General features: G+C 39.2%; 2 protein-coding genes across 2 annotated transcripts in view; one reads left to right on the top strand and one right to left on the bottom strand.

The window, feature by feature from the left end:
• HSPA4L (heat shock protein family A (Hsp70) member 4 like) overlaps nucleotides 1–24,737 on the top strand; it is a 63,314-nt gene that overhangs the window by 12,749 nt on the left and 25,828 nt on the right. Inside the window, exons 3-10 of the mRNA XM_066233351.1 lie at nucleotides 2,272–2,412; nucleotides 8,582–8,704; nucleotides 10,134–10,233; nucleotides 10,601–10,734; nucleotides 20,582–20,826; nucleotides 20,952–21,028; nucleotides 22,973–23,124; nucleotides 23,546–23,652. Coding sequence (XP_066089448.1) covers nucleotides 2,272–2,412; nucleotides 8,582–8,704; nucleotides 10,134–10,233; nucleotides 10,601–10,734; nucleotides 20,582–20,826; nucleotides 20,952–21,028; nucleotides 22,973–23,124; nucleotides 23,546–23,652 — 1,079 coding nt within the window. The remainder of the gene's footprint in view (nucleotides 1–2,271; nucleotides 2,413–8,581; nucleotides 8,705–10,133; nucleotides 10,234–10,600; nucleotides 10,735–20,581; nucleotides 20,827–20,951; nucleotides 21,029–22,972; nucleotides 23,125–23,545; nucleotides 23,653–24,737) is intronic.
• On the bottom strand, nucleotides 4,079–5,553 carry LOC136321041 (tetratricopeptide repeat protein 24-like). The gene is given in 4 exon segments (XM_066254129.1): nucleotides 4,079–5,237; nucleotides 5,239–5,362; nucleotides 5,365–5,464; nucleotides 5,497–5,553. Coding segments are annotated over 4 exon segments (1,440 nt in total).

Below are 24,737 nucleotides of genomic sequence, written 5' to 3'. Positions count from 1 at the left end.
CAAACTGTGCCTGTCCCCAAACTGCAGGCCGCATGCGGCCCCCTGAGGCCATTTATCTGGCCCCGCCGCACTTCCGGAAGGGGCACCTCTTTCATTGGTGGTCAGTGAGAGGAGCACCGTATGTGATGGTCCTCCAACGGTCTGAGGGACAGTGAACTGGCCCCCTTTGTAAAAAGTTTAGGGACCCCTGATTTAGAGGAATAAGCAACTAAATGTTGGTAATTAACTAAGCTCCCATTTTATGTATTAAGGGTGAAAAAAGAGTGGGAAAACATGACATCCTAAATTTTTGTATTTTATTAGATATATTTTGCTTTGGTTTTGAAATACTTTTTAAATTTTATTTATTAAAAATCTTTAGTTGTGAATTTAGGATGTGCTATCATATGGTTTCAATTTTCTACTATATGGTCGGTCACTTTCTGTGGGATGTCCTATCTAGATACCCACTGCAACAGCAGTGAGCAGTGTCTTGGTGGGGAAAATGGAAGAGATCATTTCCAGAGGAAACTAATGTGGCTGCTGGTACTTTACATGGACTCTGTTTAAGTGTTCTTATTTCTCAACTTCTGAAATGCTGGTGGTAGCACATTCATTCACTTATGTTCTGGGCTCCAACCAGAGCCCTTTATAGTTAATTCTTCTGTTGTTGTTGTTTATTTTTTTATTGATTTAAAGAGAAGAAGGGAGAGAGCAAGAGAGAGACAGGAACACTGATCTGTTCTTGTATGTGTCCTGACCAGGAATCGAATCGGCAATTCACTTTGGGGTGATGCTCTAACCAACTGAGCTATCTGACCAGTGTTACTTTTTAAATCTTAATATATACCTGGGTCTTCTTTTCTCCATTATAGGTTAACTTTGTTTAATGAGGCTTTTTTCTTTATGACTTTGTAGGAATAACTGACTCATTTATCCAGGAATTTTTGCTTACCATGTTTATGAAGGTTGTCTTACAATTGGTCTATATATGAATAGGTTTGTATGCTCTTCTACTGTTATTTGTACACTAACAAATGTCAATTGGTGCTGAAATGAGCCCTTCACTAAAGTTTACATCTCATATGCTGGCTGATTTTCTAAGTGTATCATAGATATCAGTCTCCAAAGAAAGTTATAAAGATATTTCTCCTGAAAAGCTGAAGACCAACATGGCAATTCAGCATTCCTGCAGTTTTCATTTCATAACTGAAGATAAAGATTTAACTGGCTTTTAAAAATCACTAAGAGGGCAACAAATGGATCTCATTACTATTCTATAGTTATAACTGCATGTTCTAGTTAAAGAAAAAAATTACTTTGCCAGAATACAAGCCATTTGCAATTAACACTTTAACTTAGCACCATGCTACATGGAAAAAGTTTTAACTTATTAGCCTAGAAGCAATTCTTAGCAATGGTAACAGCACAGTATAGTACGTAAGAAATTTCACAGAGAATTAGATATTCAGAGGAAAAGAAAAACGGGACAGTGAAAACAAACAAAAATGGAAAGAAACAGAAAAAATCAAAAAATAATTACTGAAATTCTGCAGCACACCAAAAATATGTTTTTTGCTGATCTGTCAATAAAATAGGTGTAATTTTGATTTACAAAAAATATATTAATAGTAATTACCTACTCTTTTTGCTCCAAAGTGACTTTTTTAAAAATCAGATGCCTATACTTGTAGATAAAGATTTCTGGTACCAGGAATTAACCAATCAGATACAACCTTACTATGTGTCATGACCAATCAGATGCAACTTTATTAAATAATATAATTCAAGTTCAACCTATATATTATAGTTCAAGATAGGGCATTCATACCAGATAATTATTGTTAAGTTGGCTGTTGTCATGTTTTTATTTGACAGTCTAAGGGGAGAGAGGTCAGTGCATCCTGACTATAAATAGTCAGGCATTGCATGTTTTAAAAATTCTTGTGGCTTACAGTTTGAAAATCACTGTACTATAGCAAAAGTGTTGAAGAAAACCAAAGATACAAGTTGTAGATAGGTTTTTATTATTTGAAAAAATTTTAAGTTCTATTCTTTTTTTGAAGACATTAATTTTGAATCTATGATTCCTAGGAAAGAAGAATTTGAGGGGCAATAGTTAAGATGCTTATGTTTTATTGTATAATTTTACTACTAGTTGGAAACCAAAAAATGAATGATTGTGTGTAATTCTGAACTTCAATGTGAGAATAAAGAGACTTGGTGGTTCTCAGATATTAGCATGTTTATTTTGCATTCATTAAGTAATTAATAAAATGTTACTACCAACAGATAGTCACAAATGTAAGAAATACAATTCATGGCTTCAAAAAGCTTCATGGACGATCATTTGATGATCCCATCGTGCAAACTGAAAGGATCAGACTTCCCTATGAGCTGCAGAAGATGCCTAATGGAAGTGCAGGAGTTAAGGTAGGCTTTGCATTCTCGAGTGCACTCATATACTTAAAGAAACCAAATACGATAATATTGCTTACTTGCAGTTTAACTTTTTTTCTGTAGTAGTAGTACATATATGGCAAGATACAGGCAGCTGTTTTAGTAAGCTTTAGTGAGTACAAAAAATTATAATTTGGATAATCTTTTTTTAAAAAATAAATTACATTACCAAATTGCACTAATACATACAACCAGCTTAAATACATTTGGTGTCAAGCACAACCAACTCTTGGTAAACCATGGTTTAACTGGGGGAGTAGAACTGCCCAGCATTAATAGAAGGAACTCAACTCACTGTCTAGGTTAGAATCATGGCTTCTTCACCTACTAGTTGTGTGACCTGAGAAGACAAACTACTAATGTTTTTGCAAAAGAGGAGTGACCTGTTGTGATGATTAAAGGAGAAAATATACTGCTCACAAAAATTAGGGGACATTTTATCACTTCATATTCATTTTTTAAATATCCCCTAAGTTTTGTGAGCAGTAAGTATACTTGTGAAGCACTTAGAACAATGTGTGGCATGTGCTAAGTGATCAATAAATCTACTTGATATCAGTGTTGTTACTGCTGGCAGCAGTTGTCCTACAGGCTACAGGCCTCAGGGGCCTGTATCCAGCCTCTGTGATATTTCATGGAGTAAGTGGAGTCCATTGGTTAAAATGTACCTTATATAGTATTATAATCCCATTTCCCATATGAGAAAACAGAGGTCTGGAGAGAATCACCGACTCCAAAGCCAAGAAGTCATTTTTTAGAACTGGAAAGGGCCTTAATGATCATGAGGTTTGGATCCAGAAAGAAAAGAGGGAAATTCATCATCTATTTTCCTTTTCCCTTTTGCCTGTTGAGTCCAAAACTCCCAGCAAGGAGCAAATAACCTCAGTGCTGAGACTGCAGAGCCCTTGTCCAGCCTGCTCAGCAGCCCAAGTGCTCTCACTATGTTGTATTTCGTGTCTACACAGCGCTGAAGCACTGGGAAGAGGCTCGATCCCAGAAACACAAGTGTGTATATTGGGGGTGTACCGCTGAGGCCAGCAGGGCAGGGTTACATGATCATGCAGAAGCCTGACATGGTGGGTCTCCTCTGTGGGTTCCTGTGGGGGTTCTCCTGGGCTGTTTGAATGACCTGCAGGAGACAGGGCAGAACTTGCCAGTGGGAGTGGCTGTGGAAAGAGCAGAAGCAGCCTGCTCTGGCTCTACCTTCTGTCGCCCTCCCTGGCTCTTACCTGTGCCGGTAGGTTGCAGAGCAATGGGAAATAGACTTAAGCTACATATCCCCCCATTCAATGGGACTTTCCCTTTCTCTGAGGTCTACAGTCAGGCTGTGCAGGTGGCAGGGTACATGCCAGGCCTCCTGAGCTGGGTGAAGGTTGTTCAGATTGCTAAACGGCAAGGACAGAGACTCAGAACACTATTTCCCAAACACAGGCCCCATCTTCTCCCAGTTTTAACAGTGGTCATGGTCCCATTAAAACCATCCAAAGATACATTCTTTCCTATTCCCTTTATCCATTCTCTAGGCCTCTCTGAACTAAGAACCCTCATGCTGGAAATGAGAACGCTTTGGGAGAACAAAGAAAGTAGATTTTAGGGAATGTGTTGGTCACTATATATGGAGGCTGTACCAAAGACTCTGTTATTGACAAGCCTGGGCTAGATGTGGGAACAATTCGCCAGTGCCTGTGTTGTGCTTCTGCCGGGCCCTTCCCACCCTGGCTGGAGTCCCCATTGGGCAGGCCCCACCTGTAGCCTGAGGCCTCTCTGGAGCTGAGGTCAGGTTGTGAGTCAGGTCCAGCCCACCCCAGGCCAAATGGGTCCTCATGGCATCTGCCAACTTGGCCACCAGCCGCTCTCGCACAGAATCAGGCTCTTCTTGACACCGGGCCAGCGCTTTCTTATAGTACTTCAAAGCCTGATTGTGCTGCCCCAGCCTGGCGACGGCAGCACCCAGACCTTTGCAGGCCTGTCACTGCCCCTTCGTGTCCCCAGTGTCCTGGGCAGCCTGCGGAGAATGTAGGTAGTTGTCTCTGGTGGCCTTGTGGTCCCCCAGCTGGCTCAGTGCGAATGCCAGGCTGCCAAAGCTCTGGCCCTGCTCCCACTGCTGCCCCACAGAGCCATGTAGGTCAGCAGCCTTCTGGTGAAACTTCCGGGCTTCCTGAGAGTTGACAAGGGCATTGTGGGCCATCCCAAGGGTTCTCAGCACTCTGGCCTCCTTTCCTGGCCCCTGGCACAAGGGCAGGGCCTGCTGGAAGGCCTCTGCTGCTATCGGGAACAGCTGGAGTTGAGAGTAACCCAGGCCTAGGTCATTAAAGAGTTGCCCCAGCAGTCCCCCCTCAGTACTCATTTCAGCAAGCCTCCGGCTCTCCTCCAGCACCTGCACCACTTCACTCAGGCCATGCTGCCCACTCTTCAGCATACACCCTGGCGCAGCCCCCAATGCCAGTGCTGCAGCCTGGGGCTGCTTTGTTTGGGCATATGCCCAGCCTACTTCCTGCAGGCAGTGGGCTGCTAGCTCCGGCTGTCCCAGAGCCTGGGAGCAGGCTCCCATTTTTGCCTGGGCTTGCCCCTGGTCACCTAGTGGCTGGTAGTGACCCAGGGCCCTGTGGTACCAGGCCAAAGCTTGAGGCAGGTTGCCCAGGGCTTGGTAGGCCAAAGCTACATTGAAACACTGGTCACCATGACACCCGCCCTGTGACTCCTCTTTAGGTTGGGTTCTTAGGAGCAGCTCAAGGCCTCTGGCTGGGTCCCCAGTCTCCACGTAGGCAGCCCCCAGGTTGAAGGCACAGGTTTGGAGGCCTCGAAGGCCAGGAGAAGGCCCTCTGGAAGCTGACCAAGGCCTTATGGTTCTGGCTGGCCAGTAGGGTTCCGTGGCCAGCCCTGGTGAGGGCTTGAATGCTGGCCTCTTGCTGTTGCCACTTTTCTTCTTTTTCTTCTTGGAACTTGAAGGTTCAGGCTCTTGTGGAGTAGCCTCAGGGTTGGGGGAAGACGTAGTACTCCTCTGATCTTCTCGGCAGCTGACTTTCTGGAATGGTCCCTTTGGCTTGGGTTACCTACCCTAGCTCCTAGCTCAGAGCCACCACTGGTACCAGACAACCAGGTACCGCTCTCCATTCCTAGGGAATTCTTTGATTCTGGATAATCTTTTTAATCCCAACAGTACATGTATTATCAAGGAAAAATGATTATTATTGGGAGAACTTTTAGAGGTGAACTGTTTTTAAGGAGTAAAGGCGGAGGTGGCATATGTAATTAGAAAAATAGTCCCAAAGAATATGTTAATTGCTATAATGAGTTTTCCCTAATTTAGAAGAATCCTAAAACATATTAGAAGTATTAAAGCAAACTGCTTCCAAGTAAGATCTGGAGTCTGGATTTTTAATTCTACATCCTGAGATAGTAAGCTATATATTGGTTAATAAAAATATGTTTCTGTTGATTTTACAAAAACAAAACAATGCCTCTTAACAGAGTTGCCATATGACCCAGCAGTTCCACTCATAGGTATACACACAAGAGATTTGAACCGTATGTGCACACAAAAACTTGTACACAGCCTGACCTGTGGTGGCACAGTCAATAGAGTCAATTTGGAACGCTGAGGTCGCCGGCTTGAAACTGGGCTTGCTCCGTCAAGTCACACATGGGAGTTGATGCTTCTTGCTTCTCCCCCTTCTCTCTCTCTCTCTCTCTCTCTCTCTCTCTCTCTCCTCTCTAAAAATCAGTAAGTAAAATTTTGAAAAAACATTTGTACACAAATGGTCATAGTAGCATTATTCATAATAGCCAAAAATGTAGAAACAACTCAAGTGCCCATCAGCTGATGAGTAGATAAACAAAATGTGGTAAACTTATGCAATGGAATATTATTTGGCCATAAAAAGGAGGGAAGTACTCATATGTACTACAACATGGGTGGACCTTGAAAACATGCTAACTGAAAGAAGCCAGTCACAAAAGATCATATATTGTGTGATTCCATATATATGGGTGTCCATAGTAAGGCAGGTCAGTAGACACAGAAAGTGGGTGATTGCTGAGGGTGAAGAGGAATGGGTACAGGACTGTGTTTGTAGGATGATGAAAATGTACTGCAGTTAGGAATACACTAAAAACCACTGTACTGTGCACCACAAGTAGGAACCTTATGCTATATGAATTATATCTCAAAGTTATTTTAATAACTAATTTTAAATGTAATGTATATGTTTTAAACTATGTTCACATTTCTATTTTTAAAAGAGGGTTCTGAGTACATAATGGGTGATTATTAATAAGATATGAGGCTGTTAAAATAATTCAAAGACACATGAGTGGTTAAAGACAAGGAGACAAACTGAAGCCATATTTTAGGTGAAATTTATGGGTCAAGGGTTGCTGACTAGGAAGCTGGATGGACTGTGACAACAATGAATGAGATAAAGGAAAATATTTAGGTGTTTCAGGTTAATGACCATGTAAAGCAATTTTATTTGAAGAGACTTAAATTGTTTTGCTTTTATTCTTTAAAAAAAATAAAAAATCATGCTTTGTAAGAAGTTTGAGAAAAATAGAGTAAGATTTTTTAAAAGAAGGCCAAACCTGATTTTTGAGTGATACAATTTTTATGCAGTCATAATGATTGCGTGTAAGAGGCTTTGAAACCATCAATCAGTTCTGGGTTGAACTAAATATCTTCATCTTTTGAAGATTGACAATCTTTAGATTTCGGCTCCTTAAGCATTTTATACATTTTTTTTTACATTTGTTTGGATATACTTTGATGTTTGTTTCATCTATATTTATATTCTTATGCAAAGGAATACTATATTGTTGGTATTTGGTTCATTTTCCTAATTTTGATACCTTCCCACATTTATTAATTTCACATAATATTATACTTGGTGTTGAACTTGTTTTTAAATTAAGTGGATATCAATTTTAGGTCTGTTTCAAAGTAATTTTTACATTACATACATATACTTATACACACTTATAAACACACATACATTGTGCCGCTTGAGAAAGAGGTTCTTTAAAGCTCTTCCAGAGCTGAGTGCTAAAGAAGAAACTCATTCTACTGGAGGTACAGAGGTCAGATGTTGCCTTTCCTCAGTAAGAGTAGGCGTTATATGGGCTCTAAGGTAGCTTTGTACTGCTTATAAGTTTTGTGATTGTCATTATAAAAGGGCTTCATTGCTTATAAATTCTGTGGTGGTCATTATAAAAGGGCTTAATTACTTGAATAAGCACTGGTCCTCCACTTTTTCTTAGTCAAGGAGCACTTTCAAGTTTTATGGCCTTAAATGCAACCTAGTCCTAAACCTGTGTATAAGATGAAATAGTTATTTGGTCAAAAACTAATTTTTAAGTTTAATATATACAACTCTAATGTTTAGTTGATAATTATTTCCAGAAACCTTGGAGTAATACGTAATGTTTTGTGTGTGTGTGTGAGAGAGAGAAGGACAGATAGAGACAGACAGACAGGACAGAGAGAGATGAGAAGCATCAGTTCTTCGTTGCAGCACCTTAATTGTTCATTGATTGCTTTCTCATATACTCCTTGACTGAGGGGCTACAGCAGACTGAGTAACAACCCCTTGCTCAAGCCAGTGACTTTGGGCTCAAGCTGGTGAGCTTTGCTTAAACCAGATGAGTCCACGCTCAAGCTGGGGCGACCTCAGGGTCTCGAACCTGGGTCCTGCACATCCCAGTCTGATGCTCTATCCACTGTGCCACCGCCTGGTCAGGCACATAACGTTTTTTAAATAAGAAATTTTTTTTCCTTCTTGATGTTATAATTTCTTTTCCTAAAACTGTATAATGAAAGTTTTTATTTTAAACCCAGGAAGAAGGTCATTATATCTTTTTCCTCTTTGTTGTTAGCTAGGAAACTGAATGATAAACATTGCTTTTGTGGGCGGTAGGGATCTGGAGCACATAAAGACACTGGAAAATAGTTTGGCTATGACACTGTGTGAGATGCTGAAACTTGTGAGCTAAGAGGTTGTAATACTGGAAGATCTTTTTGGAATATAAGTTCCCTTGAGCAAGGACTTTGCCTTTTTCCCTATTGTATGTTCATCATGTATAGAGAAGATTTCACAAATATTTGTTGGGTGAATAAATGATTCAGTAGAAATCTCACCTTTGGGTTTAGGTGCGGTACCTAGATGAAGAGAGACCTTTTGCTATTGAGCAGGTTACAGGGATGCTGCTGGCCAAGCTTAAAGAGACTTCAGAAAATGCTTTGAAGAAACCAGTGGCTGACTGTGTGATTTCAGTAAGTCTTACATCAGTAACGTATACTCTTTTTTTTTTTTTTTTTGTATTTTTCTGAAATGAGAAACGGTGTAAGAGGGGTGGGGGGCAGACGGACAGACTCCCGCATGCACCCTACTGGGATCCACCTGGCATGTCCACCAAGGGGCAATGCTCTGCCCATCTGGGACATTGCTCCTCTGCAATCAAAGTCAATCTAACACCTGAGGTGGAGGCCATGGAGTCGTCCTCAGCACCTGGACTAGCTTTGCTCCTATGGACCCTTGGCTGTGGGAGGGGAAGAGAGAGATAGAGAGGAAGGAGAGAGGGAAGGGTGGAGAAGCAAATGGGCGCTTCTCCTGTATGCCCTGACTGGGAATTGAACCCAGGACTTCCACACACCAGGTTGATGCTCTACTGCTGAGCCACCCAGCCAGGGCCAAGTAATGTATACTTGAATCATATCTTCCAGTGTTTAGTAGTCCTCCCTTATCCACAGGGGTTAAGTTATAGGACCCTCCAGTTGGTACCTGAAACCACAATAGTACCAGACCCTGTGTCTATACTATGTTTGTTCCTCCCCGTACATCTTTTCACTCAAAGAAAACAAGCACTTTATAGCTTCTCTTTGGCATGTCCAAATTGCCAGCCTCACTGCTCTTGCACTTGGGCACCGTTATTAAGTTAAATAAGGGTGACTTGAACACAAGCACTACAATGCCACAGCAGTCACTCTGATAACTGAGGTGGCTGGTAAGGGCTGGGCAGGTGGACACTTGGGACAAAAAGATGATTGGCCCAGGCAGGATGAAGCGGGATTGTGTGAGATTTCATCATGCTACTCACAACATACAATTTTTTGTAAGACTTTATTCATTTTAGGAGAGAGAGAAAGAAAGAGAAGGGAGAGGAGCAGGAAGCATCAACTCCCATAAGTGCCTTGACCAGGGTTTCGAACCAGTGACCTCAGCATTACAGGTCAATGTTTTATCCACTGTGCCCCCACAGGTCAGGCCACAAACAGCATACAATTTAAAACTTAAGAATTGTTTGTTTCTGGCCTGACCAGGTGGTGGCGCAGTGGATAGAGCATTGGACTGGGACGCAGAGGACCCAGGTTTGAAACCCCAGGGTCACTGCCTCAGCTGAAAGCCCCTCCCCACGCTCCTTTAAGGCACGTATGAGAAGCGATCAATGAACAACTACAGTGACACAAATATAAGTTGATGCTTCTCATCTCTCTCCCTTCCTCTCTCTCTCGATCTCTCGCTAAAAACAAAACAAAAAACTGCTAAACTTAAAAAAAATGAGTATATTTTCTCATTTAATTAAAACACTGTTTTTTTTTACTTAAGTTATACACAAGTTTTAGTGCAATTATTTTACATTTTTAAGCATCAAATAAGTTACATCAAATTAATATACTTAATTTTTTTTTTTTTAAATACCAGATTCCTAGCTTTTTCACAGATGCCGAGAGAAGATCTGTGATGGCTGCAGCCCAGGTCGCAGGTTTAAATTGTTTAAGATTGATGAATGAAACTACTGCAGGTGAGCCCTTTGCAATTTGAAATCACTGTCAGATAAATAGCTACAGTGTTTTTCTAATTAGTACAAAGTATTTATATTTTTAACTATCATGTATTCGTTCTTGTAAGCTTGTTATTTTGGAGTACAACATTTTGGCAGAAGTTAAGATATATCTTACATTGGCTATAACAATCATTAATATAGAGTTATAGATGGGTAAAAAGATAAATTTAAAAATATTTAGCAAATTATGAAAAATTAAGTTACTTTGAAATTAATAACGTGTCATGCTGTACTGTGTATTAAATTAAAGTGCAGTATCAGAGTGACTTATGTGTTTTCCACGTTTGCTATGCTGGAATTAACCTAATTCTTTGTTCTTACACAGTTGCTCTAGCATATGGAATTTATAAACAGGATCTTCCTCTGTTAGATGAGAAACCAAGAAATGTAATATTTATCGATATGGGACATTCTGCCTACCAAGTCTCGGTTTGTGCTTTTAACAAAGGAAAACTTAAAGTAAGTAAATAAATGATTTGAGTATTATACTTTAATGGTTCAGAGCATATAAGACTATATAGAGAACTTTAATGTCTAGATTTAAATCCTGACTCTTGTATATAAAAACGGTGACCTTGAACAAGTGATAAACCTTAGGTATCTCAGCTGAGGATAACACTAGTAGCTATCTCAGAATTTTTAGGACAAAATGAATTAACATATATATAATTTTTGGAATGCATATAGTAAATACTATAATGTGCGTTAAGTATTTGTATTATTTTTGACCTGTTATATCAGCTATTGGGGAGCATAAATTTATATATTCATTTATAAATATACTTAGGAAAGATTTTCTAAAATGATTCTATTGTTTTTAGAAACCTCTCTGCATCCAGGAGTCCTAATCAAAGTTTTCTGTGATGTGACATAATTTACTTCTGTTTATCTTTGTATAGTCTGTATTTGGTTTTATGTTCATTTTTACATTGATTATCTTAAAGATTTACAGATTCTCTCCCTCCATTATGCACATGTGTAGAATTTACATGAATATGAAATGCTTTGGGTTATCCAATTCCTTTTAAAGCCTTTTGTCTTACAGTTTCTATTACTATCACAACATCCTTGTAATCTTAAAATTAAATGGACATGGTTCACAATGAATATGGGGTAGTTTTCTGTAAAAATTGGTTTACTCCTTGGTAGTCAGTCTTGAATTTTAACTAATGGAAAAGTAAAAGAACATTCTTTTTCCTTTTTAGTAGATACCTTAGAGTAGTGATCTATAATTTTTAGATCATAGACACCTTTGAAAGTGTGATAAAAGCTATTTGACCTTCTGTCCAGAATGCTGCACATTTGCACTAGTTACATACCAACACAGTTCTGCATTTAATTTTGGGTAATATTGGACTTCATGAGAAGTCTGTGCATGGATTCCCTGTGCTAATCTGTGGGGGGCCAAGCCATCAAATCTGAGGGTTTATCACTATTCCTCCACCCATTCCTGTGAAAAAAGGCTGACAAAACAGTGAGATTCTACCTTTCAGTAGTTACTTTTTTTTTTTATTTTTTTTATTAAATAATTTTATTTTTTTTAATGGGGTGACATCAATAAATCAGGATACATATATTCAAAGATAACAAGACCAGGGTATCTTGTCATTCAATTATGATGCATACCCGTCACCCAAAGTCAGATTGTCCTCTGTCACCTTCTATCTTGTTTTCTTTGTGCCCCTCCCCCTCCCCCTTTCCCTCTCCCATTCCCCCCTCCCCCCTGTAACCACCACACTCTTATCAATGTCTCTTAGTTTCACTTTTATGTCCCACCTACGTATGGAATAATGCAGTTCCTGGTTTTTTCTGATTTACTTATTTCGCTTCGTATCATGTTATCTAGATCCCACCATTTTGCTGTAAATGTTCCGATGTCATCATTTCTTATGGCTGAGTAGTATTCCATAGTGTATATGTGCCACATCTTCTTTATCCAGTCATCTATTGACGGGCTTTTTGGTTGTTTCCATGTCCTGGCCACTGTGAACAATGCTGCAATAAACATGGGGCTGCATGTGTCTTTACGTATCAATGTTTCTGAGTTTTTGGGGTATATACCCAGTAGAGGGATTGCTGGGTCATAAGGTAGTTCTATTTGCAGTTTTTTGAGGAACCACCATACTTTCTTCCATAATGGTTGTACTACTTTACATTCCCACCAACAGTGTATGAGGGTTCCTTTTTCTCCACAGCCTCTCCAACATTTGCTATTACCTGTCTTGCTAATAATAGCTAATCGAACAGGTGTGAGGTGGTATCTCATTGCTGTTTTGATTTGCATTTCTCTAATAGCTAAAGAAGATGAGCATCTTTTCATATATCTGTTGGCCATTTGTATTTCTTCCTGGGAGAAGTGTCTGTTCATATCCTCTTCCCATTTTTTTATTGGATTGTTTGTTTGTTTGTTGTTCAGTTTTATGAGTTCTTTGTATATTTTGGATATTAGGCCCTTATCTGAGCTGTTGTTTGAAAATATCATTTCCCATTTAGTTGGCTTTCTGTTTATTTTGTTATCAGTTTCTCTTGCTGAGCAAAAACTTCTTAGTCTGATGTAGTCCCATTCATTAATTTTTGCCTTCACTTCTCTTGCCATTGGAGTCAAATTCATAAAATGCTCTTTAAAACCCAGGTCCATGAGTTGAGTACCTATGTCTTCTTCTATGTACTTAATTGTTTCAGGTCTTATGTTTAGATCTTTGATCCATTTTGAGTTAATTTTAGTACAGGGGGACAAACTGTAGTCCAGTTTCATTCTTTTGCATGTGGCTTTCCAGTTTTCCCAGCACCATTTATTGAAGAGGCTTTCTTTTCTCCATTGTGTGTTGTTGGCCCCTTTATCAAAAATTATTTGACTATATATATGTGGTTTTATTTCTGGACTTTCTATTCTGTTCCATTGGTCTGAGTGTCTATTTTTCTGCCAATACCATGCTGTTTTGATTGTCGTGGCCCTATAATAGAGTTTGAAGTCAGGTATTGTAATGCCCCCAGCTTCATTCTTTTTCTTTAGGATTGCTTTGGCTATTCGGGGCTTTTTATAGTTCCATATAAATCTGATGATTTTTTGCTCTATTTCTTTAAAAAACGTCATTGGAAGTTTGATGGGAATTGCATTGAATTTGTATATTGCTTTGGGTAATATAGCCATCTTGATTATATTTATTCTTCCTAGCCAAGAACAAGGTATATTCTTCCATCTCATTATATCTTTTTCAATTTCCCTTAACAATGGTTTATAGTTTTCATTATATAAGTCCTTTACATTCTTTGTTATGTTTATTCCTAAGTATTTTATTTTTTTTGTTGCAATCGTGAAGGGGATTATTCTTTTGAGTTCCTTCTCAGTTGTTTCATTGTTGGCATATAGAAAGGCTATTGACTTCTGAATGTTAATTTTGTATCCTGCGACCTTACTGTATTGGCTTATTGTTTCTAGTAGTCTTTTTGTGGATTCTTTGGGGTTTTCGATGTATAGGATCATATCATCTGCAAAAAGTGATACCTTTACTTCTTCTTTTCCGATATGGATGCCTTTTATTTCTTTGTCTTGTCTGATTGCTGTGGCGAGAACCTCTAGTACCACATTAAATAAAAGTGGAGAGAGTGGACAACCCTGTCTTGTTCCTGATTTAAGGGGGAAAGCCTTCAGTTTAGTGCCATTTAATATGATGTTAGCTGATGGTTTATCATATATGGCCTTTATCATGTTGAGATATTTTCCTTCTATACCCATTTTGTTGAGAGTCTTAAACATAAAATTGTGTTGTATTTTATCGAAAGCCTTTTCTGCATCTATTGATAAGATCATGTGGTTTTTGTTCTTTGTTTTGTTGATATGGTGTATTACGTTAACCGTTTTACGTATGTTGAACCATCCTTGAGATTCTGGGATGAATCCCACTTGATCATGATGTATTATTTTTTTAATATGTTGTTGTATTCGATTTGCTAGTATTTTGTTTAATATTTTAGCATCTGTATTCATTAGAGATATTGGTCTGTAGTTTTCTTTTTTTGTGCCATCCTTGCCTGGTTTTGGTATGAGGGTTATGTTGGCCTCATAAAATGTGTTTGGAAGTATTGCTTCTTCTTCAATTTTTTGGAAGACTTTGAGTAGAATAGGAACCAAGTCTTCTTTGAATGTTTGATAAAATTCGCTGGTATAGCCGTCAGGGCCTGGACTTTTATTTTTGGGGAGATTTTTAATGGTTTTTTCTATTTCTTCTCTACTGATAGGTCTGTTTAGGCTTTCTGCTTCTTCTTGACTCAGTCTAGGAAGGTTGTATTTTTCTAGGAATTTATCCATTTCTTCTAGGTTGTTAAATTTAGTGGCATAAAGTTTTTCATAGTATTCTACAATAATTCTTTGTATATCTACGGTGTCCATGGTGATTTCTCCTCTTTCATTTTGGATTTTGTTTATATGAGTTCTTTCTCTTTTTTCCTTGGTAAGTCTTGCCAAGGGTTTGTCAATTTTATTGATCTTTTCAAAGAACCAGCTCCTTGTTCTATTAATTTTTTCTATAGTTTTTCTGTTCTCTAATTCATTTATTTCTGCTCTGATTTTTATTATCTCCTTTCTTCGGCTGCTTTTTGGTTGTCTTTGTTCTTCTTTTTCTAGTTCCTTAAGGTGGAAAGTTAAGTGGTTCACTTGGGCTCTCTCTTGTTTGTTCATATATGCCTGAAGTGATATGAACTTCCTTCTTATCACTGCTTTTGCTGCATCCCATAGATTCTGATATGTCGTATTGTCATTTTCATTAGTCTGTATAAATCTTTTGATCTCTGCACTTATTTCTTCTTTGACCCATTCATTTTTTAAAAGTATGTTGTTTAGTTTCCACATTTTTGTGGGATTTTTTTCCTCTTTTTTGCAGTTGAATTCTAGTTTCAAGGCTTTATGATCAGAAAATATGCTTGGTACAACTTCAATTTTTCTGAATTTGCTGATGATGTTTTTGTGGCCCAACATATGGTCAATTCTTGAGAATGATCCATGTACACTGGAGAAAAATGTATACTCTGTCACTTTGGGATGAAATGTCCTGTAGATGTCTATCATATCCAGGTGCTCTAGTGTTTTGTTTAAGGCCACTATGTCTTTGTTGATTCTCTGTTTGGATGACCGATCTAGAGCCGTCAGCGGTGTATTGAGGTCTCCAAGTATGATTGTATTTTTGTCAGTTTTTGTTTTAAGGTCAATAAGTAGCTGTCTTATATATTTTGGTGCTCCTTGGTTTGGTGCATATATATTAAGAATTGTTATGTCTTCTTGATTCAGTGTCCCCTTAGCCATTATGAAATGGCCATTTTTATCTCTGAGTACTTTTCCTGTCTTGTAGTCAGCATTATCCGATATGAGTATTGCTACACCTGCTTTTTTTTGGATGTTATTTGCTTGGAGTATTGTTTTCCAGCCTTTCACTTTGAATTTGTTTTTATCCTTGTTATTTAGATGAGTTTCCTGTAGGCAGCATATAGTTGGATTTTCTTTTTTAATCCATTCTGCTACTCTGTGCCTTTTTATTGGTGAGTTTAATCCGTTTACATTTAGTGTAATTATTGATACTTGTGAGTTCCCTATTGCCATTTTTTAGATTGCTTTCTGTTAGTTTTGTGTCTTGTTTGATCCTTCTCTTTGTTTTTCTATCTTTTGTTTTTATTTGGTTGTATTCCATACATCTTTCCTCTGTTGCTATCTTTTTTATCTCATGTGCTTCTGTGGTGGTTTTTCAATGGTGGTTACCTTTGAGTAATGAAAAGGGTCCCTACCCTGTTCATTGTAGCAAACTATTTTGTGAGTACTTTTGCACTCCATCGTCCTTTGCTACTGTTAATCTCCATCTTCTCCCCCTCTTTCTTTTTGTTGTTGTCACAGTTTAAATTTGGTTTTATTGTGTTCTTCTTGGAGCTTTTACTTGTGGCTCTGTTTTTTTTTTTTGTTCTTTGTATCTGATTGGAGAACCCCCTTTAGTAATTCCTGGAGTGGGGGTTTTCTGATGATATATTTCCTTATCTTTTCTGTATCTGTGAATGTTTTTATTTCTCCTTCATATTTGAAGGATAGCTTTGATGGGTATAGTATTCGTGGCTGAAAGTTTTTCTCTTTCAGGACTTTAAATATTGGGGTCCACTCTCTTCTAGCTTGTAGAGTTTCTGCTGAGAAATCTGATGATAATCTAATGGGCCTTCCTTTATATGTTGTATTCTTCTTTTCCCTGGCTGCCTTGAGAATTTTTTCTTTGCTGTTGGTTTGTGTCAATTTCATTATGATATGCCTTGGAGTAGGTTTGTTGGGGTTAAGAAAACTCGGTGTTCTGTTTGCTTCTTGAATTTGAGGCTTTAGTTCTTTCCACAGGCTTGGGAAGTTCTCATCTATTATTTGTTTGAGTATGTTCTCCATTCCATTTTCTCTCTCTTCTCCCTCTGATATACCTATTATTCTTATGTTATTCTTTTTGATGGAGTCAGATAATTCTTGTAGGGCTATCTCATTTTTTTTAATTTTTGAGTCTCTTTCTTCTTCTCTCTGTTGTGCCTCAAGTTGCTTGTCTTCTATTTCACTAATCCTCTCTTCTATCTGACCTGTTCTATTAGCTAAGCTTGTTACTTCGTTTTTCAGCTCGTGGATTGAGTTTTTCATCTCTGTTTGATTTGTTTTTATAGTTTCAATTTCCTTGGACATATATTCTTTATGTTCATTGAGTTGTTTTCTGAGCTCCCTAAATTGCCTTTCTGTGTTTTCTTGTATATCTCGGAGGATTTTTAGGATTTCTATCTTGAATTCTCTGTCATTTAGCTCCAAGGTTTCCAATATATTAAATTTTTTCTCCATAGATTTTTCCTCATCTAGCTGTGTTACCTCTCTTTCTTTTGTATCCATGATATTCAATTTTCTCTTCTTTAATGGCATCTGAGGGTGGTTTTGTTGATAGTATTAATGAGATTTAATAAAGAATAAAAAGTTAAAAAAAATAAAAAGTCAAAAAGTTTTTTTTTTTAAAAAAATTAATAATGAAATAAAGAAAAATAAAGTAATAATTTTTAAAAAAAGTAAATTATTCCCCCCCCTCCTTTTTTCCTCTCCTCTCCCCTTTTTCTTGAGAAAATCTTGTGGTGAACTGTGAATTATAACAAACAATGCCTGTGATGGAGGTCCTGAATTGGGGAAAAGTAATAAAGGGGCCAAAAAAAAAAAAGAAAAAAAAAAGGAAAAAAAAAAAAAGGGGGGGGGCGGTATGGACCCACAAAAAGCAAATAAGGAAAAAATTTGGGTCAAGAATAAAATGATTTGCTTTTAGGTGTTGGTGTTGTCTAAGAGTTATGATGAGAGGAATAAGAGAACAGAAAAATGGGGGGACAAATTAAAAAAATACTATTGTATTTAGTGGAACAAGAACTAGATAAAATGGAGAGCCAGGGATGGGAGCACTGCTAGTGAGTTAAAAAGGTGAAGTAAAACCCCCCAAAATGCCACAAACATAAGTTTGAGTCCCAGATAAGATAATTTGTTTGTTATTGAGGTTTGAATGAGAGGAGATGTAAAGGAGAAAGGAAGAAACTAATATAGAGGGAGAAAAGAAAGAGAGAGAGAGAAAAAAAGAGGGAACCAGTAAAAGAAGAAAAAAGAAAGGAGAGAGAGAGAGTTAAGGGTTTTGGAGTGCAAACCTCATAGAGAGAAAGGAAGAGGAGAAAAAGATAATGGGAGATGTAACACTTATGGGTAGTGTAGTTCAAGGAGAGGAGAGAGTAAGACCGGCAGAGAGTTAATCGGCCAAATTGGAGGAGGAAAAAAAGTATCAAGAATGAAGATAAGAGAAACAAACGAACAAATATAATAAAATGGGATAGGTTATAAAGTCTGCAGATTATTCTTGATTTTGAGAGGTTATCTTCTTGTTTTTTCTTTTCTCTCCCTCTTCCTGGTCGGTGACTCTGTACCCCAGGTTCTGCCCCTTTGGCACGCTCAGGTAGAGGTTTGCAGTTGATAAGTCTCTATGGCAATGTCATGTATTGTGCTTTAGTCTCGTTGGGAGTCAAGACTCATTAGCTTTCATAGGCTCCGACAGTGAGAGAGTCCGTGTTCCTGGAGCCTTTCTCCTAGTCTTTCCTTCCTCAATTAGTAGCCTGATAATCCAGCTATGGGGTTGTTGCTGCCTCTGCCTGGATAGTAAGAGGTTCAAAGACCTGGCAACTCCCCACTCTATTTCCACTCAGCACAGGGCTCTGGGTAAGGCTCAGTCAGTCAGAGCTGCTAGCATAATCAGGCGGGCTTTCCGCCCACTCAAAGACCTCTGGCTCTGCCACTCTGTCCGGTAAGACAGGCGGGCACCCACTTCCGGGGTGCTTGGAGGAAACTCTCATTCACTATCTGCGCACGCAGACCAGGATATCCGGCCAGTAGTCTCACGCTCTGAGTGAAACCCCCAACTGCATGGAAATTTGCAGCGCTGGAATTCGCTCTCGCTCCGTCCCCGTGCGCGGCTTTTGCAAGGCACTGGGGCGGCCCGAGATTCCGCTTTTGCCCACACAAAGGCCCCTGACTCTGCCCCTCTGTGCGATAACACGGGCACGCCCTGCCGAGGCACTCGGAGGAATCTCTCACTACCTATCTGCGCGCGCACACCAGGATATGAGGCCGGCCGCGTTTCCCTGAGTGAAACCCTCACCAGCACGGAAAATTTCCACCGTTGGAATTAGTTCTCGCTCCCTCCCGTGCGCGGCTTTCCCAGGGCACTGGGGCTGCCCAGAGATTCTGCTTTCAGCCCACAGAAAGGCCTCTGACCCTGCCTCTCTGTGGGGCAACACGGACACCCACTTCTGGGGCTTAGGAAGAGATCTCTCGCCCACTAACTGCGCACCAACCAGGAGAACGGGTAAAATGGCTGCCCCGCTTGTCTTTCTTTGTTTGGGTTTGGCGCGAGTGTTAGCTTGTATTGCCCGGCTTGCCACAGGAACAGTTTTTCCTCCGCTAGGATCTTCGTGCCACAGCCTGGTTCGGCCTTTTGTGCGCGGCCTGGATGTATTCACCCCCTTTGCCCACCTCAGTTTCTATATTCACAGTTACCAGAGAAAGCCGCCCTGTTTAGGTTAGTGAGGAAGTTGGAGCATTTCTTACTCCCTATTTCCTTCAGGATTTGGTTATATATTTAGCCAATTTTTCACTCGACCATACCTTCGGGTGTATTGTGAAGCATCTGGAGGCTCCAAGTATAGGTTTTTCTGTTTCTGGTTGAAGATCTTGTTGAGTTTTGGGGGAGATTTATCAGTATCGCTTCCTACTCCGCCATTACTCTGACGTCCTCAGTAGTTACTTTTGTAAGTAGTCCTTTGTGCCCTGCACCATAGGGAGGCAGACTAGATGGCTGGTCCTGTGATTTTAGTAGCTTTGGTGACAAAGGTCCGTGACTTATCTATTCCTGTTTCACCTAATTGCTAACTGGGGCTTACTGCTCAACAAGCCTACCATAGCAGATTCTTGTATTTTCTTCACACTTTTGTTTTCTTTTTCGACCTCTCAAGTAGTCTTTGTTTTTTCTGTATTTTTTTTTTTAAATAGCCTAGTTGTTGTTGTTTATTTAAATAATTGAAGTCGTAGCCTGACCAGATGGTGGCGCAGAGGATAGAGCATCAATCTGGGATGCTGAGGACCCAGGTTTGAAATCCTGAGGTTTCCAGCTTGAGACTAAGGTCGCTGGCTTGAGCAAGGGGTCACTGGCTCAGCTGAAGTCCCCTAGTCAAGGCACATGAGAAAGCAATCAATGAAGAACTAAGGTGCCACACAGGTTGATGCTTCTTATCTCTCTCCCTTCCTGTCTGTCCCTGCCTGTCTCTCTCTCACTTAAGAAAAAAATAAAAATATTTGAAGACCTAATTCCTGATCTCTAAATTGAGCAATTATAGTACTTTAGATTTAATCTTTGGATCAGCTTTTCTTGGCTGCTTTGTTTTTGCTTGCATGTTTAGGACTATTTCTCTGTTCTCTTAAACTTGATTTTGGTATACCTGTTCAGTCCTGTCATAGAATCAAAGGATGTGAAATTTTAGTTGTAACTCAGTTATTCCAGAATTAGAATTATTCTTAAATTATGATATGTTGATCTGTAACGTCAAGCAGATAATTCACTGTGGGTAAATATGTTGGCTAAATATAAATTATAATTAATTTGATTTCAAATTTGGCACCTCGTGACTTTTGACAAGGTTTTTGTCTTTGATCTTAAAAAATTTTTGTGTTTGTTTGTTTGTTTGTAAGCAAACATGTATATTCTGAAAACTCAATTCTTCTTTTTCAATTAAACAGGTCTTAGCTACTACCTTTGATCCATATTTGGGTGGCAGGAACTTTGATGAAGCTTTAGTAGACTACTTCTGTGAAGAGTTCAAGACCAAATATAAGATTAATGTGAAAGAAAACTCTCGGGCTTTGTTGCGTTTGTATCAGGAATGTGAAAAACTGAAGAAGCTGATGAGTGCAAATGCGTCAGATCTTCCTCTGAACATTGAGTGTTTCATGAATGACCTTGATGTTTCCAGTAAAATGAACAGGTACTACAGATGTTTTCAGCTGAAAAAGTGTTTGCTTAATTTAAAATGTTTATATTCTGTTATTTCAGAAGATATGCTCAATTTTTAGATCTCAAAATAGTGAATTTTATTTCATTTTCCCACAGGGCTCAGTTTGAACAATTATGTGCTTCCCTGTTTGCCAGAGTGGAACCACCTTTAAAATCAGTAATGGAACAAGCTAGTAAGTGGGAGCATTGGACTCACCCATCCTGTAGCACGTTGTTACTCATTGGGATGGTATAAAGCAGCGATTTTCAACTGATGTGCCACAAGAATTGTTTTCTTTTTCTTCTTCTTTTCCGAGTGAGAGGAGGGGAGATAAGGGAGACAGACTCCCACATATGTACCGACCAGGATCCACCTGGCACCCCACATCTGAGCTGATGCTCTGCCCCTCTGGGGCCATGCTCGGAACGGAGCTATTTTTAGTGCCTAAGGCGGAGGCTTCACAGAGCCATCCTCAGCACCCAGAGTTGATGAGTTCGAACCAATCGAGCCATAGCTGTGGGAGAAGGAGAGAGAAAAGAGGGTGGGGGAGAAGTGGAGAAGCAGATGGTTGCTTTACCTGTGTGCCCTGACTGGGAATTGAACCCTGGACATCAACACACTAGTCTGATGATCTATCACTGAGCCAACTAGCCAGGGCCACCCAAGAACTTTTAAAACACACAATACTTGACTGTTTAGTCAAAGACGTTGACCTCTTTTCACTTTGTCAAATAAAAGAAATTACAACAGTCAACACAACAATAGTTTTCTAGTGCGAATGAATCAAAATTAAACCTAATTTTTTGGTTAGATCAACAAAAAAAAATTTTTTTTTGGTATGGCATAGAATTTTAGTAGTTTATTTGTGCCATAAGATGAAAAAGGTTGAAAATCGCTGGTGTAGGAAACAGTAAAAGCTATAAAACTTCATGTTTTTTTTAAGATTTTTATTTTTCATTTTAGATGAAATTATAACTCATTCTTTTTTGAATTGCTTATTAATTTATTGTGATGACATGGTTTGCAAAACCATACAGGTTTCAAGAGTACAGCTCAATATAACACCATCTGCACAGGGCAGCATCCACCCTCCGCTCCAAATGACATCTCTTTCTGTCCTCATCCACCCCCCCTTCCCTCTGGCTGTTGCCACTCTGGTGACTGTGTCTGTATGTTATGTTTATATGTTTTCTTGGCTAATCCTTTCACCTCCTTTTTTCCATTCCCTTTACTTCCATCCCCTCTGACAGCTGTCTGTCTGTTCCATGTGTCCATGCCAGTTTCTGTTTTGTTCCTCAGTTTACCGAGTTCATTAGATTCCACATATCAGCGAGATCACTGGTATTTGTTGTTCTCTGACTGGCTTATTTCTTAGCCTAATAACCTTCAGGTCCATCCGTACTGTTGCAAAATGTAATATCTCCTTTTTTATGGCTGTGCAGTATTCCATTGTATAAACATACCACAGCTATTTTGTCAAATCATTTATTGATGGGCATGTAACTCATTTTCATTTATAAAAGTAGGGTGCTAGAAGTCTGGGTTTTTGAGAACTCCTCCTGCTTCATTTCTTACTTTATATCATAAAACTAATGTTAGTAAAATTTGAAGTGTTTAGAAGATTCTAAGATGAAAGTAGTAGAAGTGGGGAGATGATTGCTTTTTGTTAAGTTTTTGGTAATCAATTAAAATCCACTTTCTGTGGAGAAAGTTATAATTGAAAACTGTTCCCAGGGAAATAACTATATTTTGTCCTTAAAAAAAAAATTACCTGCTGTGGCAGTTTGTGAGATGGTAGTTAGAACACTGAAGGACTCTGCAGAGTCCGTTTAACGCCCAGGAGGTGCTTGTCTTTATTGTCATCATTCTGTCATCGGGACCAAGTGTAGTGCCTGACTCACAGATAATTAGTATTAGATTTTGCCTTTTATTTGCCTATCTTCTTACCTTTTTCTTGTTTTGAGCCAATGAAAAAACCCACGTTTTAAAAAAGTACTTCCCAAGGTCTACTTTTCACATTGTTATAAACACAGTGTTTTGGTCGTTCGACCCCCGCCGGGGTCGCGACCCACAGGTTGAGAACCGCTGTTATAAAGATTATCTTATTTTTCTCAATTAAAAACATTTTTCTTTTCAGACTTGCAACGTGAAGACATAAGTAGTATAGAAATTGTGGGGGGAGCAACGCGAATTCCTGCAGTGAAGGAACAAATCACTAAGTTCTTCTTTAAAGAGATAAGCACCACACTCAACGCTGACGAAGCCGTTGCACGAGGATGTGCGTTACAGGTGGGAGTATCAGACATTCTTTGTAAAATATATATTTTGCCAGAAATACAGTGATAGGCCTAAGTGGAGTTTTAAATATTATCATTTCTAACCACTTGTCAATAGGCTAAAAGTAAATTGAAAACATTCCTGAAAAGTAAGTCTTATAGTTATATTTTTAAACGATCATAAGACAATATGTCTATAACTGGACTGAAAGATTATTTTATGAATCCATGTAAACAAACAAAATTTTTTTTGATATTTCAAAATATCAAAAAAGAATACTCTGACACACTTAAATTTTAACCAGTTACCATTAAACAGTAGTTTTTAAAATGTCACAATTTTATTAGAAGGCTTTATTAGCATTTTAATCAAGTGTTGCCTAGGTTATGTTTCGTGTGTGTTGGTGTAACTGTGGTGTACATCTTACTTGCAGTGTGCGATTCTCTCACCAGCGTTTAAAGTGCGTGAGTTCTCCATAACGGACATTGTTCCCTATTCAATCACATTAAGATGGAAGAGCTCTTTTGAAGATGGAACTGGGTAAATTACTTCTTAAAGCCTTGGGTAGAGGTTGTTATAAATAACCAATTGAACCTACTTTCATAAGTTAATGAAATTCACACTTCTTAAAATTTTCAAACACATTTAAATAAAATTAAATGTTAGTAAAAAGAATATATAAGCTATAAAGCATGATGGCATATTTCAAAGTGTTTTTTAAAAAGTAAAACATTTTTATTTTCTTTTTTTTTTTTTCATTTTTCTGAAGCTGGAAACAGGGAGAGACAGTCAGACAGACTCCCGCATGCGCCCGACCAGGATCCACCCGGCACACCCACCATGGGGCGATGCTCTGCCCATCCTGGGCGTCGCCATGCCGCGACCAGAGCCACTCTAGCGCCTGAGGCAGAGGCCACAGAGCCATCCCCAGCGCCCGGGCCATCTTTGCTCCAATGGAGCCTTGGCTGCGGGAGGGGGAGAGAGAGACAGAGAGGAAAGCGCAGCGGAGGGGTGGAGAAGCAAATGGGCGCTTCTCCTGTGTGCCCTGGCCGGGAATCGAACCTGGGTCCTCCGCACGCTAGGCCGACGCTCTACCGCTGAGCCAACCGGCCAGGGCCACATTTTTATTTTCTAATGAAAAAAATCACAGTATAGAAATATAAAAACTTAAAAACCTGCATTCGTCACACCTCTTCTCCTTAGCCCATTTTGCAGAGGTAACCATAGTTAACAGCTAAGTCTAATGCTTTTTAAAATATACTTTTTATTTATTTATTTAATTTTATTTATTCATTTTAGAGAGAGGAGACACAGAGAGAGAGAGAAGGGGGGGAGGAGTAGAAAGCATCAACTCCTATATGTGCCTTGACTAGGCAAGCCTGGAGTTTTGAACCGGCAACCTCAGCATTCCAGGTTGATGCTTTTTCCACCGCGCCACCACAGGTCAGGCTAAATATACTTTTTAAATACTCAAGAATAAAAGCATGCATTTTTTTATTAAGTAGGAGAGATGAGAAGCATCAGCTTATAATTGCGGCCTGTTAGTTGTTCATTGATTGCTGCTCGTATGTGCCTTGGACAGGGGCGGGGGCGCTCCAGCTGAGCCAGTGACCCCTTGCTCAAGC

This window comes from Saccopteryx bilineata, chromosome 1, assembly GCF_036850765.1.
Source record: "Saccopteryx bilineata isolate mSacBil1 chromosome 1, mSacBil1_pri_phased_curated, whole genome shotgun sequence".
NCBI lineage: Eukaryota > Metazoa > Chordata > Mammalia > Chiroptera > Emballonuridae > Saccopteryx > Saccopteryx bilineata.
Note: the sequence above shows the minus strand (reverse complement) of the source record. Positions and strands in the feature narration are given on the sequence as shown.